The 16,667-nt window shown below is 46.9% G+C and overlaps 1 protein-coding gene across 1 annotated transcript in view; it reads left to right on the top strand.

Moving 5' to 3' along the window:
* The window catches only part of Galm (galactose mutarotase), a 57,764-nt gene that overhangs the window by 18,902 nt on the left and 22,195 nt on the right, over positions 1-16,667 (top strand). The window contains exon 4 of the mRNA XM_028855221.2: positions 3,094-3,175. Within this exon, the coding sequence (XP_028711054.1) occupies positions 3,094-3,175 (82 nt within the window). The remainder of the gene's footprint in view (positions 1-3,093; positions 3,176-16,667) is intronic.

Raw genomic sequence — 16,667 nt, 5'->3', positions numbered from 1 at the left:
GAGAGAGAGAAAGAGAGAGAGCTACCTGGGGATAGCATGGGCTTTTGACACCTCAAAGGCCACCCCCAGTGACGTGCCTCCTCCAGCAAGGCCACACCTCCTAATCCTTCTCAAACAGTTCCACCAACTGGGGACCAGGTACTGAAATACATGAGCCTATGGGGACCATCCTCGTTCAAACCGTCACACCTTCCTTGGTCTCTGGACTTTTGTCTTCATACTTGTCCCTCTCATAGCCACAAAATGGCTGCTGTAGCTCCAGGAGTCTCATCCTCATATATCCATCTCCAGAGGTAACACGACACTTCTCCCTGTTCCAAGAACAAACAGGACATTGTTCAGAAACACTCCCCGCCTTGGCTTTGTCTCATATTTCATCAGCTAAACGCGTGACCCACACTCTTACCTAACCCAGTCGCCGGAAAGGAGATTAAAACAACAATTGCCTTCGGAGGCTGCGGAGGCCTCCCCTCCCCTGGACACGTTAGTCGGCAAGTCTGACTCCTTTAAGAGAAAGGGAGCTAGCGGATGGCAGAGGAGTCGCTGGAGCTTTCGGGTGGAAGTCTCTCGTCTGTCCCCTCCGGAAGACAGTAGTCATGGCAATGCATAAGCAGGTCGTTAGGGCCTGTGCCAATCATAACAGACCATGTGTGTGTCAACGGTGTGGTTACAGCAAGCAACAGTCAAGGGGAAATTACCAGAATAAGAAGCACTAGGCTCCGAGAGGGGCCTCGAGGTCTGTGTGGGACCCAGTGTTCCGTGCCAGGTTTTCACCGGCCTGGAGAGGAAGTGTGTCTTGACAGCAATCTTCCACCGACGCAGACCACTACACTTTCCAGACCAGAAGACACAGAAACTGCGTGTGCGTCTTCAGTGCGGAAATGCCTGGGCTGTTCAGAGAGCGGGCTCCCCATGATACACATCGGCTCTCCTCGCGTCCTAATATCTCATACGTACCTGTGTGTTTGGTGTTTGGTTTTCATGTTGGTTTATTTTCTCGATGTCTTAGTGCTTGAAACATTTTTTTCCTTTGAAAGAAGAAACAGTCAAGGAAATTCCTCCGCAGCTTTGTTCTATTGTGAAAGCCCCGCAGATAAGCCTCGTGTGTATCTACGGGAGAGTTGTATAACGCCCAACAATACCAGAGCTGCAGTACAAAGGACCAGATCACTGGTCCAATGACTTGGACACACTCAGGAGCCTTGTGTTGTGAAGTAGAGGGGAGGAACCGGAGAATATCTTCTGTGGGCTGCCATGTATGTGAAATTCCAGAGCAGAAGAGATCAGTCTGTAGCCATAGGAACCAGAACCGCATTCTGGTTATAAGTGGGTATTTATCTCTCACCAAGGAATGGCAGCAAGCAGACAGACTCCCGGAGAAGGAGAGTGAAGACCCAGACGCAGGTTGGGCTGGGAGACTAGAGAGTGGTCATCTCCACCAGGTTTCCCTCACTTGGATGATGTTGGCAGGGTTGTGTCTTTGAAGACTCACGTGCGGGGGAAGATGGAGGAGGCATGGGCCTGGCTCTTGTACTTTAGGAAGGACTCTGCTCCCTAGATGGGCTTTTGCTCCTAACGAGTGTCACCAAGGTGTCTACCCAACCTTCCATGCTAACTCGGCAGCAGAGCCTCCAGATAGTATAATGAAACCTGTTTCTGCTGTTTAGACACAGCCTCCCATGTCTCTGAACTTTGGCCTCTCGTCTCAGGATGACTCATCTGAGCAGCCCGAGTCTTTCTGACTCTAAGATCAATGTCCACATAGCCCCTGCTTGCCTACCTAGACCCTGGCTTCTGCAGAGCTTCGCTCAGGGTTTCTCAGAATTGCCCCTGACATCTGCGGTGAGACAGTTCTTTGCGGCAGTGGGGGCTTCTGTGCAGTTAGGATGTTTGGCAGCATCCTGGACCTCTTCTGGTTTAGAAGGCAGCAGCCCTACGTGTCCAGACATTGCAGATGTCCCTCTGAGGGCAAACATCACACATAGCTAAGAAACCTCAGTTTACTGATTCTTAAACAATCATGGAGTGAAAGCTCCCACATGGCTGCTCTTCCCTGCTTCCTGTAGTGTGGCTTTAAGATATTGAAAATAAGAAATCATGCTTGTATGTTTCATATGTAAAAGTAATTTCCAATTTACAAACAGCATACCTCTTAACTAAACTGTACTTCAGAAGGACCCTGGGAAAAGTGAGGTGTCTCCCAGTTTTCTATGAAAACAAGTGATGTTCCAGAAGACTTTGTGACTTCCCTGGGGATACCCAGAGAGAGCCAGAATTGGATCAACCCTGGGCCTTCTGACCACTGACCTGGGCTTCCTAGACCAGGCTTTGGTTCTCTCCTGAAAAAAAAGTTCTCAGAAGCAGGGGCTGCAGTTCTGACGTCTGTTGCATGGCAGGGAATATGAGTCCTGTGGGTGGGAGCTAACAGGTGACCTTGAACTTGTCAGTGGCTATATGGAGGTGCCACCTACCTACGGTTAAGTGATCTTATTAATCATGGTGACCAGTCAACTGTCAATGCTTTTTTAAATAATGTGTTTATTTGTATTTTATGTACATTGGTGTTCTGCCTACATGTATGTCTGTGTGAGGGTGTCGGATCCCCTGGAACAGGAGTTACAGGCAGTTGTGAGCTGCCATGCGGGTGCTGGGCATTGAACCTGGGTCCTTCAGAAGAGCAGTTAGTGCTCTTAACCACTGAGCCATCTCTCCAGCCCCACTTGTAGACATTTTTGCAAAAGTTATAACATGAATATGTAAAATAAAACCCAGTAGCCAGATGTGGTGGTTTTTCGAGACAGGGTTTCTTTCTGTAGCTTTGGAGTCTGTCCTGGAACTTGCTCTATAGACCAGGCTAGCTCTGCCTCCCAAGTGCTAGGATTAAAGGCGTTTGCTACCACTGCCCAGCATGGCTAACACTTAATCCCAGCACTCAGAAAGCAGAGGCAGCTGGATTTCTATGAGTTTGAGGCCACCCTAGTCTGCATAGTGAGTTCCAGGACAGCAGGACTACATAGAGAGATCCTGTCTCAACCCCCATCCCCACAAAAGACCCAAGCAGTACATTTTTTTTCTTTCTCTTTTCCTTCCCAGGGCTCCCCAAATATATATGACCACGAAGTCACCATTGCAGCCGACGCGTATTTGCCTGTGGATGACACCCTGATTCCTACAGGTCAGTGAATTTAAACTGTTCTGTCATGTAGAACTGTGGTTCACAGCCAAAGGAAGGTCGTTAGTTACTGCAAACCATTACCGTGTTCATCTTTACTAGGTGAGCCCTAGTAAAAGTGGTAGTTTAGTTAACTAGCATACTGATGTCGATCTTTCCAGTTTGGATTTTTGCATCCTGTTTATAGAGATGTCAATAATAAGGGAAGTAGCTGAGAGATACAACACAGAGGTACTATTTTACCACATTTCTGTAAATCTGAAATTATTTCAAAAATTCAAAGTGAAAAAATTATATGAGAAATGACTTCACTTTTACAGGATACCTGTCTTATACTAGGAAAGGGTTTTCGTTTAGTGTTTGGTCTTTTTAACACAGTGGGTTTGTGTTTACTGTCGCAAAGGTAAAGTTTTGACAGGGTACGGGGTGTGGTGGCTCTCTGTTACTTTTCTGTTGCTGTCAGGAGACACCCTGGCCAAGGCAACTTATTATATTATTTTATTTTTGTTTGTTTGTTCATTTATTTTTGAGTAAAACCAAAACTTATTCTAAGCCACAGTCATCCAAAGGTCCCCCCTGCCATGTAGCCTCCCTGGTTCTGTGGGTTGCAGTCTGGTTGTTCGTTGCTTTATATCTAGAATCCTCTTATGAGTGAGTACATACCACTGGTTCTGTGGGTTGGAGTCTGGTTGTTCGTTGCTTTATATCTAGAATCCTCTTATGAGTGAGTACATACCATGCTTGTCCTTCTGGGTTTGGGTTACCTCACTAAGGATGATATTTTCTAGTTCCATCCATTTGCCTGCAAATTTCATGCTGCCATTGTTTTTCTCTGCTGAGTAGTACTCCACTGTGTATATGTACCACATTTTCTTCAGTTGACGGGCATCTAGGTTGTTTCCAGGTCCTGGCTATTACAAATAGTGCTGCTATGAACATAGTCGAGCATGTTTCTTTGTGGTATGATTGAGCATTCCTTGGATACAGTGATCAAAAACACTAATGACAGTCAATGTTGGAGAGGGTGCAGAGCAAAGGGAACACTCCTCCACTGTTGGTGGGAATGCAAACTTGTACAACCACTGTGGAAATCAGTATGGAGTTTTCTCAGAAAATTGGAAATCGATCTACCTCAAGACCCAGCCATACAGCACTTGGGCATATACCCAAGGCAACTTATAAGAGAAGCGTTTAATTGAAGCTTGCTTACAATTTCAGAGAGTTAGTCTGTGACCATCATGATAGGGTGATGGGAGTGTATCAGCAGGTAGGCATGGTGCTGGAACAGGGAGAGAGGGAGGGAGAGACAGACAGACAGACAGACAGACAGAGATTGGGCCTGGCATGGGCTTTTGAAACCTCAAAGCTCACCCCCAGTGACACACCTTCTCCAACAAGACCAGACCTCCTAATCCTTCCTAACCAGTCCCACTGACTAGGGACCAAGCCTTCAAAGCTATGAGTCTTTGGGGGTCATTTTCATTCAGCCCAGTAAAGGGAGGGGAGCGGCCAGTGAGCTGGCTTAGTGAGTAAAGGTTCTTACTGTGCACGCCTGAGTTTGATCTCTGGAACCCATATAAACATAAAAGGAGAGCTCTGACTCCACAAAGTGGTCCTCTGACCTTCACACACAGGCCATGGTGCGTGCTCATCTGTACACGTCACACACACACATACCTAAACAATAATAGTTAATTTTTTTTTTTTTCTGAGACAGGGTTTCTTGTGTTGTTTTGGTGCCTGTCCTGGATCTCACTCTGTAGACCAGGCTGGCCTCAGACTCACAGAGATCCACCTGCCTCTGCCTCCCAAGTGCTGGGATTAAAGGCCTGTGCCACCACCACCCGGCTAAAATTTTTTACAAAGGAAAAAAGGTAAGTATATGGGCCTACATACTGAACAGCCTTAACAGCAGGAATTAGAAACTTTTATAAATATAGTGGCTGGAAAAATTAATTGGAGGTGGTACATGGGGCATGCACATTTGATCTCAGAGCTCAGAAGGCAGGGGCAGGTAGATCTCTGTGTGTTGCAGGCCAGCCAGGCCAATGGAGTGAGACTCCCTCTCTCACTCAAAAACAAGCAAACAACCCAAAACCTAACTCAGGGAAAATGCTCGCAGAATATCCACCATGTAGCCTTGTGGATGGGGTCCACCCTTTTCTTTTTCTGAACTTTGAAAAATGCAGCTTTTCATTTGCCTCCCTTGTCTCTGTCTGTCTGTCTGTCTGTCTCTCTGTCTGCCTGACTGTCTCTGTCTCCCCCAGAAACTGGTCAAAGCCTAAACATGGTTTCTCTGGCACTCTGGGCATTTTTCCCCTTTCTCTAAAACACCTTGCTTCTGCCAAGCGGCTGTGTGCCAGCCTCCATGGAGAAGGACATGGCTTTCTCGAATCCTCTTCCCCTCCTCTCTCCTCCTGGCAGCTGCTGAGAGTTACAGCTTGCCTGCCCTATTTTTCTCTCAAACTTGAATAAAACAGTCCCTAAATTTTTTTTTAATGGAATAATAATAAGAAGTTAAAATAAATGGACTAAAATTTTTGGCATCTCAGCTTTGAATATTTTCCCGGTTGCTGAGCCAGATTTAAAGGCTTTAATGTCTGTCTCACTCATATGTGTCGTCTCCTGATATTTATGTGACTCAATAGAGGAGCAGGAATAAGCTGGCCCCTCTTGTCCTAGATGCAGAATTATTGCATTAAATCCTAGTACTGGCTTCTGTTTGTGACTGATAAGGGAGAAGGTAAGCTTATAAATGCTGCGCATGAAATAGATGTGTCTACCTGTGTGCATTTATGAATCATCTTATACCATCCTGGTGGGTTTTAATCTAATGAGAATCGCGGGAGTCCACATCTGGCATCTGAAATGTGTCGTGATTGTTGTGAGGGGGCAGGACACAGTGCATCCTACCTTGGAGTATATCGAAATGCAAAAAGTTTCCTTTGCCACAATTCCGCCCCGCAAATGCCATTACGGTGAGATTCTCCATCTTGTACTAATATTGAAAACTTGTTAGGTGAGAGCTAAGAGTTTCAGACTCTGGTAGCAGGAGACCTGGCCCAATCTTCACTTGGTTCTGTTTGCTTCGTTGTGAAACCTGGACTGGCCTGGGACTGTGTAGAAAGCTGCCTCTGTCCCCGCCTCCCCCCGCCCCCATCCCACCCCGGCATCCTGGGATTGGATCGCAGGCATGCACACCACCACGCCCAACTCTCATCTGGTTCTTGCCCAGGATAGAGGCCTTCCATGGTTGAGTAATGCTTTAACAGTTCACCGCACAGATTCCCATTTCCTCTTTTACAAATAGGCAGCTTAAGATAAGCTTCCTCTACTTCAAGACAGTGTCACAAAAAAGGGGCGGAGGTGGGGAGGCGGGCTGGAGAGGTGGTTCAGCTGTTAAGAGTGCATACCGTTATTCCAGAGGACTGGAGTTCAGTTCCCAGCACCCACAGTGGGTGACTCACAACTGCTGAACCCCAGCTCCAGAGAATCCAAAGCCCCTAGCCTCCACTGGCCCCCACACTCATGTGCACTTACCCTATAGCTAACAATAAGATAAAAATACTTTTAAGAAAATTAGAATACCTAAATAAAGTATCCATATTTTTATTTTTCTAAGTTAGAAGACCTGTAAAGCACAGTTTTGAATAAAAAGACAAATCTCTTTTTATTTTTATTTTTTTTTTATTTTGGATTTTCGAGACAGGGTTTCTCTGTGTAGCTTTGGAGCCTATCCTGGAACTCACTCTGTAGACTAGACTAGGCTGGTCTAGAACTCACAGAGATCCACCTGCCTCTATCTCCTGAGTACAGGGATTAAAGGTGTGCGCCCCCAGGTCCGGCCTACCAGATCTCTTTTGAAAAACAAATTGGGGATGTCTGTGTTAAGCAGTTGTCCCTGTGTGACCGTGGGGCTCCATCCCAGGACCCTGTATGGATACCGAGATCCTCATTGCTTAAGTCCTCTATATAAAATGGCATAGTGTTGATAAGTACCCTACCTACATCCTCCCTTATATCTTGTTCTTATTTGTTTGGTTTGAGATGGAAGATCACACTGTAGTCCTTGCCGGGCTGGAACCCACAACGGCCTTGAATTCACGATCCTCCTGCATCGGCTTCCTGGGTGCTGGGACCAGGTGTTTATCACCATGCCCAGACTCCCTCTCTGGTGTTGATATCATCTCTAGATTACGTGACATATACCGCACATATTTTAGATGTGAACAGCTGTTGTGCTGTGCTGTTTAAGAAGAATTAAAAGGGGCTGGAGAGATGGCTCAGAGGTTAAGAGCACTGGCTGTTCTTCCAAAGGTCATGAGTTCAATTCCCAGCAACCACATGGTGGCTCACAACCATCCATAATGAGATCTGGTGCCCTCTTCTGACATGCAGGTGTATATGCAGACAGAACACTGTCTACATAATAAATAAATAAATCTTAAAAAAAAAAGTAACAAAAACAATTTAAAAAAGAAAAAAAGAATTAAAAGAGAAGTCTGCACATGTCAGTACAGAAGTATATTTTTTTTTCTAAATAGTTTAGCTCTTCGAGGGGTTGAATCCAAAACTGTGGTATTTATAGATGTAAGGACCAACTGTATCTTAATGAAAACTGCTTTTAAAAAACCTAATTGGCGGCGTGGTGCGCACGCTTTAATCCCAGCACTTGGAGCAGAGCAGGCGGATCTCTGTGAGTTTGAGACCAGCCTGGGCTACCAAGTGAGCTCCAGAAAGCGCAAAGCTACACAGAGAAACCCTGTCCGAAAAGCAAAAAAAAAAAAAAAAAAAAAAAAAAAAAAAAAAACCTAATTTGAGGGCTGGAGAGATGGCTCAGAGGTTAAGAGCACCGACTGCTCTTCCAGAGGTCCTGGGTTCAATTCCCAGCACCCACATGGTGGCTCACAACATCTGTAATGAGATATGGCGCCCTCTTCTGTGTACATAATAAATAAATAAATGTTTAAAAAAACCTAATTTGAATAATAATGAACAGAGATAAATACATTTTTCGAAACAAGAAGAGGGGGTGGGTGGTGGGGGTGCGCACACCTTTAGTTCCATCACTCGGGAGGCAGAACCAGGCGGATCTCTGTGAGTTCGAGGCCAGCCTGGTCTACAGAGGGAGATCCAGGACAGGCACCAAAACTACCTGGAGAAACCCTGTCTCTAAACAAAACAAAAACCAAAGCAAACCAAAAACAAAACAAGAAAATACCTAGCTATTATTTATAATCACTATTCTTTCATATAAGATTGTGTGTGTGTGTTTGTATGTGTGTGTGTCTGTGTGTCTGTGTGTGTGTGTGTATTCTGAGAATTGAACCCAAAGACCTCATACAAGCTTGGCCAGCATAATCATACTGAGCTACATCCCCAAACCAAGAAGAAAAAAAAAAAAAAAACTTCAATACCACAGAAGTGGGAAATCTTGAATTTCAAAACAAAGAACATTTAGCTTTAAATTTTTTGTTATGCTTTATTGATTTATTGTGGGGTGTGTGTGCCATGGTGGGGGTGAGGAGGTCAGAGGGTAATTTTCAGGTTTGTCCTTCCACCCTCTGAGTCCTGGGGACTGAACTCAGGTTGTCAGGCATGGCGGGAGGTACTTTTACCAGCCAGCTAACTCACTAGCCCAAGACTTCACGTTTTAAAGGACTATGATAGCAGATTCTCCCAGCGAACCTCAGTTTTCCGTGTACCGATGAGACCGTTATTGGAAGCTAATAGCAGGATGTCGGTAATCGGGCTAGAAGGCCACTTGTGGCCCTTCCTTTCTGTGGCTCTGGGAAGGTGCAAGCGGGCAACCACTGTTCCACCTCTCCTCCAGTCCATCAGGACGCCAGCAGAGCTCATGAAAGATTCACGGTTCTCTCCCTCCCATCTTTCCATTCGCTCATCAGCCCTGGATGCTGCCACTGTTCACGGAAGCCTTTCCAAAAGGGGGTGCTAACCGCTCCTCTGTATCTCAGTGTTGGAAGAACCCATTTGCCTGGCCCCGTTTCTATCAAGAACAAATCTTTGGGAGCCCAAGACTTCCTCTGACTTTTATAGATTTACTTCTGTGCACCAGTTTTTGCCTATTTCTATGTGGTTTCTTATTTATCAGATGTAGAAACTGGACAAGAGTTTAAGTGACTTGTTTGGATGTGATTTGTGTCCCCTGAAGACTCATATGCTGGAAGCTTGGTCACCGGGTGGCAGGGTTTATGAGGTGGGGCCTAGTACAAGGCCATGGTGCACTATACTTAGAAGGAATTTATGCCCAGCTCAGAGTAAGGAAGTTCTCATGGAAACGGGTTGTTATAAAGGGGGACCACCTCATGCATGTGGCCTCTTTAAGATGACCATTTCCCTACTTCGTTGTGATGTAGCTGAGGTTCGCTCACCAGAGGCCAAACAAATGTGGTCCTGTCATCTTGGACTTTGTTTTTCCAGTTTCTAGATTGTATGCGCATGGGTGTGTTGCCTGTGTGTTTGTGCACTATTTGCATGCACTGCCATGGAGGCCAGAAGAAGGTATCAGATCCCCAGGAAGTGGAGTTATAAATGGTTGTAGTTCACCATCTGAGTGCTAGAAATCAAATCCTGATCCTCTGGAAGAGCAGCCAGTGCTCTGATGGCTGAGTCATGTCTCCAGCCCCAGAAACATTTGAATGTGTGTGTCTTAGTAGAGTTTCTATTGCTGTGAAGAGACACCAAGACCACAGCAATTCTTATAAAGGGAAAACATTTAATTGGGGTGGTTTACAGTTCAAAGGTTAGTTCGTTATCATCATGGTGGAAAACGGCGGCATACAGGCAGACATGGTGCTGGAGAAGGAGCTGAGAGTTCTACATCTTGATTCTCCAGCAACAGGAAGTGAACTGAGACACTGGGTGTGGCTTGAGCCTATATGATACCTCAAAGCCCCACTCCACGGTGACACCAACAAGATCACTCCTACTCCAAGGCCACACCTCCTAATAGTGCCACTCCCTTTGGGGGCCATGTTCTTTCAAACCACCACGTTTAGGGAGATCTCTGTTTTCATCATTGTAAAGGAAATAGGCCAAGCACCAAGAACTCTTTAGCTGATAACCAAGCATGTCTGAAAAGGTTGTTCGTGCAGAAGAACATGTAAGTGGGCTGGGGGCTGGGGGGATGTAAGGCAGTATTTAACCAGGAAGTTTTTATCTGGTCATGCATTCCTTGAATTTTGTGGATTTGTCCTAGGTGTTTGATTATAATTTTTTATCCCAAAGATTTTTAAGTGTGTGTGTGTGTGTGTGTGTGTGTGTGTGTGCACACGCACGCGCGCGCGCGTTCTCAGAGGCCAGAAGAGGGTGTTAGATCTCCTGGAACTAGAGTCACAGGTGGTTGTGAGCTGCCCGATGTTGGTGGTGGGAAATGACTGAGGGTCTTCTGGAAGGGCAAGCAAGTGCTCTCAACCTGGGGCCATCTCTGTCGCCTTTAATTACGTCTACAGTTTCAGCTGCTCAGCCTCAGGTTGTCTCTCAGTGGGTTCTGTAGGGCCCTGGCCAACATGCAGTATTTCTGAGACAGTTTCCACCACAGCCCTTCCCTTTCTGTGGCTAGTAGTTTATACTTACATTTATGTTTTTAACTCCTTATGTTTGACCTGTCACCTAAACTGTTTTGAGGGGGATGCTTGATGGTGATGCAGATCTAAACTTTGGGGGTGTTTTTCACTCCGGTTGCACATAGTAAACAGTTTTTTCTGGTGATGGGAAAACTTACGTCTGAGACAGTAGCGCTTTTTATTTTACTGTAACTTTAACACTATGACTAGGCTACGACCTTTCCCTTTCCCTGTGTGTTCCAGAAGAAGTCAAGTCCTGGTCTCTGTTTATATGTTTCCTGCTTCCTCGGTGATTGCTGTTGGATAGAAAGGGACTATGGTGTCCAGGGAGCTAGAGAAATGAGCAGAGGCTGGGCGGTGATGGTGCACGCCTTTAATCCCAGCACTCGGGAGGCAGAGCCAGGCGGATCTCTGTGAGTTCGAGGCCAGCCTGGTCTACAGAGCGAGTTCCAGGAAAGGCGCAAAGCTACACAGAGAAACCCTGTCTCGAAAAACCAAAACAAACAAACAAACAAAAAAGAAATGAACAGAATAAAATGACTCCCTGTTACACTTCAAGCTCCCATGTAAACCTTTACCTCAGGCACCCTTGGGCCCCCATTTTACTCCCTCTGGCAATTATAGGAAACATAAAAAAGTGTCTTCAGCCCTTTGGGCCAATAAAGGATAGAAGACAACAGACTTTGGGTCTGGTTTCTCCATTCTCTCCTTTGTCCCGTCTCCTACATGAAGAGGCTGTCCTTCTTCCCGAGTCTCTGCACACTAGGGACATGCGCAGCCTTCACTGGGGCCTGACAAAATGGGCACGTCACCCTTGCTTTCTTGTAGGAGATTCCCACCAGCCCTGGAGGTTTCTTTTTCTCTGTGTAGCCCTGGTTGTCCCAGATTAAAGGCATGTGCCACCACTGCCCCATGCCCTGGCGGTTTCTATCACAAACAAACATTATCCCCTCTGTGTTCACTGGTCAGCTAGAAGACTCTGGCATCTTTGTCCTTCCACTTGAAAACAAACAAACAAAAAGCCAGGTAGGCCGGGCAGTGGGGCAGGCGGATCTCTGAGTTTGAGGCCAGCCTGGTCTACAGAGTGAGTTCCAGGAAAGGTACAAAGCTTCACAGAGAAACACTGTCTTAAAAAAAAAAAAAAAAAAAAAAAAAAAAAGCCAGGTGGAGTAGTGTGCTCTGGAATTCCAACTTCTTGGGAGGCTGAGGCAGGAGGATCACTTGAACCCAAGAGTTCGGAGATCAGCCTGGGCAAACACAGACCCCGTGTCAAAAGAAAACAAGAAAAAAAGGAAGAAAAGCACGTACAATAAATGAGACAAAAGTTTTGCATAAAACCCATTGCCTAGCTGCCAAAGCCACTGGGATGACATCCTCGGCACTTCTGAGCTCACTGGGCGGGACCTCTCTTGCTGCACCTTGGCAGGCTGCCCTTGCGGGAGGCCTCTGTGAGGCGGAGAGCTCCATCTTAACCCACAGCTCAGGTTTGCAGCGGAGCTCTCAGCCACGATCAATCGATTGCCTGTCCTGTCGGCCGTTAGCTTTTGTTTCCCCAGAGCAACTGTGTTTAGCCACTTAAAGCAAGCCAACCCCATGAAACATTGACTCTTAGTCAGATGTTGCGAACCTGCTTGCGTCGGCGCATCCTGGGTCCTCTTGAGCGTGTTTGCTTCGTGTATTGTAGTCAGATCTAGCCCTGAAATGAAACTCCTAGAGGCCATTTACAAGAAAGGACAGATCATATAACAATGGCAAAAATAGAGAAAACTCTAGTGTCAGATCGATCTCTTTTTCTTTTTTCATGTTTATGTGTGTGTGTGTGTGTGTGTGTGTGTGTGTGTGTGTGTGTGTACATGCACACAGCATGCATGTGGAAGCCTTAAATTGTCACCTGGAATCTTCCTCCACCTCTCTTCCACCTTATTCTTTGAGGCACAGTCGCTCAGACAGACCCAGAGTTCACAGATTCGGCCAGTCTCACCCCAGCCAGCTTCCTCAGAGGCTCCTCTGTCCCCTCCATCCAAGACTGGGATTACGGGGAAGCCACCTCCTCTGCCCAGCCTTTCTGTGTGTCTCAGGGTCCAAACTTGGGTTCTCAGGCTGTGTAGCAAGCCCTTTGATGACTGAGCCATGTCCCTGGCTCCAGTACCTGAATCTTGCTAGGTGGTCGGCTTCAGGGCCTGATTCTAGTGCCCTGTCCCCCAGCAGCAAGAGAAAGCTGGGGCCCTCCCTACTCAGGAAGCAAGCCAGTGAGCTGTTAACACAAGAGAGTCCAACCCAGCGAGGAATTGACTCCCAGACTCGTAAATCCTGCTTTCCATCCTTGCGAGGCATGTGGGGGGGACAAGAGGCAAGCTGTCCGGCAAAGACATCACCGTGTACAACGGTGTCTGGTTTTGCCGTGATGTATATCAGGAATTGGAAAGCAGAAGCAAATGCGTTAGCTGACTCGTCTGCTTCTTACAGTCACAATTACACAAATCCCTTTCCCTGAGAAAATATCTTAATTTTTAAAAACCTCTTAATTTTTAAAAACTTTTTACCCAGTCTGCTCTGTCCCCGCCCCGTCTGCGTTCACCTGCTCTTCTTACCACCACGTGTTTTTGAAAGCTCTTTGTAAAATCACATGAAGGCAGCCCTATTTTGATCAAATTAGACTTCTGGTCGGAAAGACTTACCACCACAAGGCTGTCCAGGGAGGTCCAGCAAGACGTGTCAACCTCTCTCCGTTCAACCTACAGTCCCGTCGATGATCTAATTTACTTCTCGAGGGTGGGTCTGTGTTTCCTCCGAAGAGATCACAAATTCCAAGGTTGCCTCTTGTTTCCAAGATGCTGCAGGTGAAGACTGGATATCCAGTGCTGGCACGAGGGTTTTAGTCTTTCTGGAGTTCTCACAGAAAATTCCTCAGGTCTTTACATAATCCTAAAATAATGCCGGAGGTATTTATTTCAATCCACGGAGACATTTCTCTTGCCTCCCCCCTGTCCCTAGTCACTGGTCCTGCTGGTTTTTAGCTGCTGGTATTCCTCAAGACTGTCCCTTTAGTCTTTCACATCGGTTACACAACTCTATCTTCGTCAGTACTCTCCTGGTTTAGGTGACCTTTTTTTTTTTTTTTTTTTTTTCTTATTTACGTTTTTGACAATAATGAATGCAAGTGAGTCCTGATTACTTCACTGAGAACATTAAATTTATTTCGCTGTGTGCACACGCTTAATCCAGACTGGAGCAGAGCCAGGTGAATCTAGATGATTCATGTCTCTCAGCTAGAAACAAAGTACAAGAAACCTTTCGACAAAGGTTTATTCTCCAGCTGACTTGTAAATGCACCTAAAATGCAAATCTTACTTCCATAGTTACTCTTTTGAAATATCCTTGTAGGGTCTGGGCACGTGGCTCGGTCAGGAGATTGCTTGCTTGCATGTGAGAGTTCAGAGTCCGTCCCAACACTGCATAAACTGGGCATCGTGGTACACACCTCTACTCCTAGCACTCAGGAGGTGTAGGCAGGGCAATTATAAGTTCTAGGTCACGCCTGACTACCTAGGAAGTTTGAGGTTAGCCTGAGCTATTTGACACTTCATTTCAAAACAGACAACGCCCCTGCACCCTACACATACCCCTTTTTTGCACTGCTACCCAGCCAGACACTAGCTGCTTCCCAGGGACCCTCTTGCCATGCCTTGCTCACACTCCAACAGTCTCTGAACGTCCCCCCAATCCCATCCTACGGGGACTGTAAATACCCACCTTGTCTCATAAACCCCCTCTCACCCTTCAAGACTCATACTTCCTTTTTGCCTGTCCTTCCCGACCTTCTCCAAAGCAGCTTTGTTTCCTGTGCGTGGTTTTGGTCATGTCTGGCGCCACGAAGACCCCTCTCTCTGTTCGTCCACAGCTGAAGGTGTTCCACGGACCTCCATCTATCAGGATGGTTGTACAGCCAGAGAAGGGCTTGATGTCTGGTTTACAGCTAGAAAAACTAACCTAGGGCTGGGGAGATGGTGCCACAGGTAAAAGACACCCGCCACCAGGGTTCCACCTGGATTCCACGTGGCGAAAGGAGAAACCAGCTCTGACGGTTGTCCTCTGATGGCCACGTGTAGGCTGTGGCACATGTGTGCACTCACAGGCGTGCACACATACACAAAGGCACACACAAAATATAATGTTAAAATCAATATAATAAATTGAATATATACATTTAAGACTAGGCAGCCCTCACTATATATATATCAAACTGGCTTCAAACTTACAGAAATTTTCCTGCTCCTGCCTCCTGAGTACTGGGATCAAAGGTGTGTGCCTCCATACCTGGCTTTAAAAAAAAAAAAAAAAAAAACCTAAAAGAAGAAAATCTATTCAATGCTAAATACAAAAATGAAACCAACTAAGAAATGATCTGTATGTCCTAGGAACAGCTGCTTTTTTCCCCCCAAGGCTCTCCACGCTAGCTCCCTTGCAGCTGGTGTTGGTTTGTTTGTTTTGAGCCAGGCTGTCCTGAAAGTCACTCTGTAGCCCAGGCTGGCCTTGAATATAGAGAGCCACCTGCCTCTGCCTCCCCAAGTGCCGGGATCAGCTTTTGCCACCACACCCGGCTCCTTGCCGTGTTATAAACAATGGGTTAACACGATGTGGTCTAAGGACTGGGATTCAGAAAAGCAGGTTCTGTCCCCACTGGCCACGCCCTAGAGAACACCGGTCCTTCTCAACCAAATATGGAAAGTCTGAAGAGTTGAACTCTGGCATCCTGTCCCAGTTCTAAAACTCTGACTCAAAGACCACGTGGAATGTTAGTGAAGATGTCCTTGACTCGTGGCCTTGGGTCTAGAAATCTGATGAAAGAACTTAAGGGGGATCCAGCAGCTCCCGAGAGCCTGTGGCAGATGCTGTGTGAGACCAAGCCATTTGGGTCTGCACAGGGGTTTTCTTGTCCCGTCCTGCCCCACCCCTTTCTCTCTCAGTAGTAACAGTCCATGGCTGCCTTTCTGGACGGTTGTGCGCATAAAGGTAACCATCGCATCTGAGAAAAGCAATAGTGTTTTCCTGTTGAGGAATCTCAGGCTGGGTCGGGTGTTTTGTTCCATTTTGCCCAGATCATCACAGCTGCACTTCCTAAAGGGAACTAGAAGGTGAGCGAGGGGAGGAAGGGGGCACACCAAGGAAAAGCCATGTCCCCAAATTCCACCAGAGAAGCAATCGCAGTGCAGGGCCTGGAGTAGCTGGCTACCGTTTCTGCCTGATCTGATGCACGAAATGGCCTTCCCAGGTCCCAAGTCAGCTCGTGTCTGGATTCAGGCCTGGGCCCTCAGACACAGAGGATGAGCCGGCAAGCACACTGGTCCACTCTGCAAGTAGACACAGAGTGTGTCAGCTGCTGCCCTCAGCCCTGCAGGTCTAGAGACAAGCCCCTCCAGCCCCAGGTCCGTCTCCCCGTTCCTTTTCCCAGTTTCCATCTGCAGGTGATATCGAGTATCTACTGTGTGCCAGGTACTGTGTCTGTCCCGGGGGAGTAATACTAAACCAGCTGGGTAAGTTCTGCCTACATTGGGAGCATAGAGCAGTGACCATAGCACAGGCTCTGTTCTCAGTTAAGGGAGGCTACAGAGTATAGTTGAGGCTGGGGAGATGTTCTTCCAGAGGACTCAGGTTCGATCCCCGGCACCCAGCAGCTTACAACCAGCTGTAACTCTAGTTCCAGGAGATCTGTTTATTGCCCCTCTCTGGCTCTGCAGGCACGGTACCAGCATAAGGTTCACAGACATAAAGGCAGGCAGGGGAAAAACAACACACACACACACACACACACACACACACACAAAGCAAAACTGAAGTGGCCCTAAAGCCTGGGCTTGGTGGTACACATCTGTAACCCCAGCCCTCTGGAGGCTGAGGCAGGAGGATTG

This window comes from Peromyscus leucopus, chromosome 22 (assembly GCF_004664715.2).
Source record: "Peromyscus leucopus breed LL Stock chromosome 22, UCI_PerLeu_2.1, whole genome shotgun sequence".
Taxonomy (NCBI): Eukaryota; Metazoa; Chordata; class Mammalia; order Rodentia; family Cricetidae; genus Peromyscus; species Peromyscus leucopus.
The sequence above is the reverse complement of the archived record's forward strand: the minus strand, read 5'-3'. Positions and strand labels throughout refer to the sequence as shown.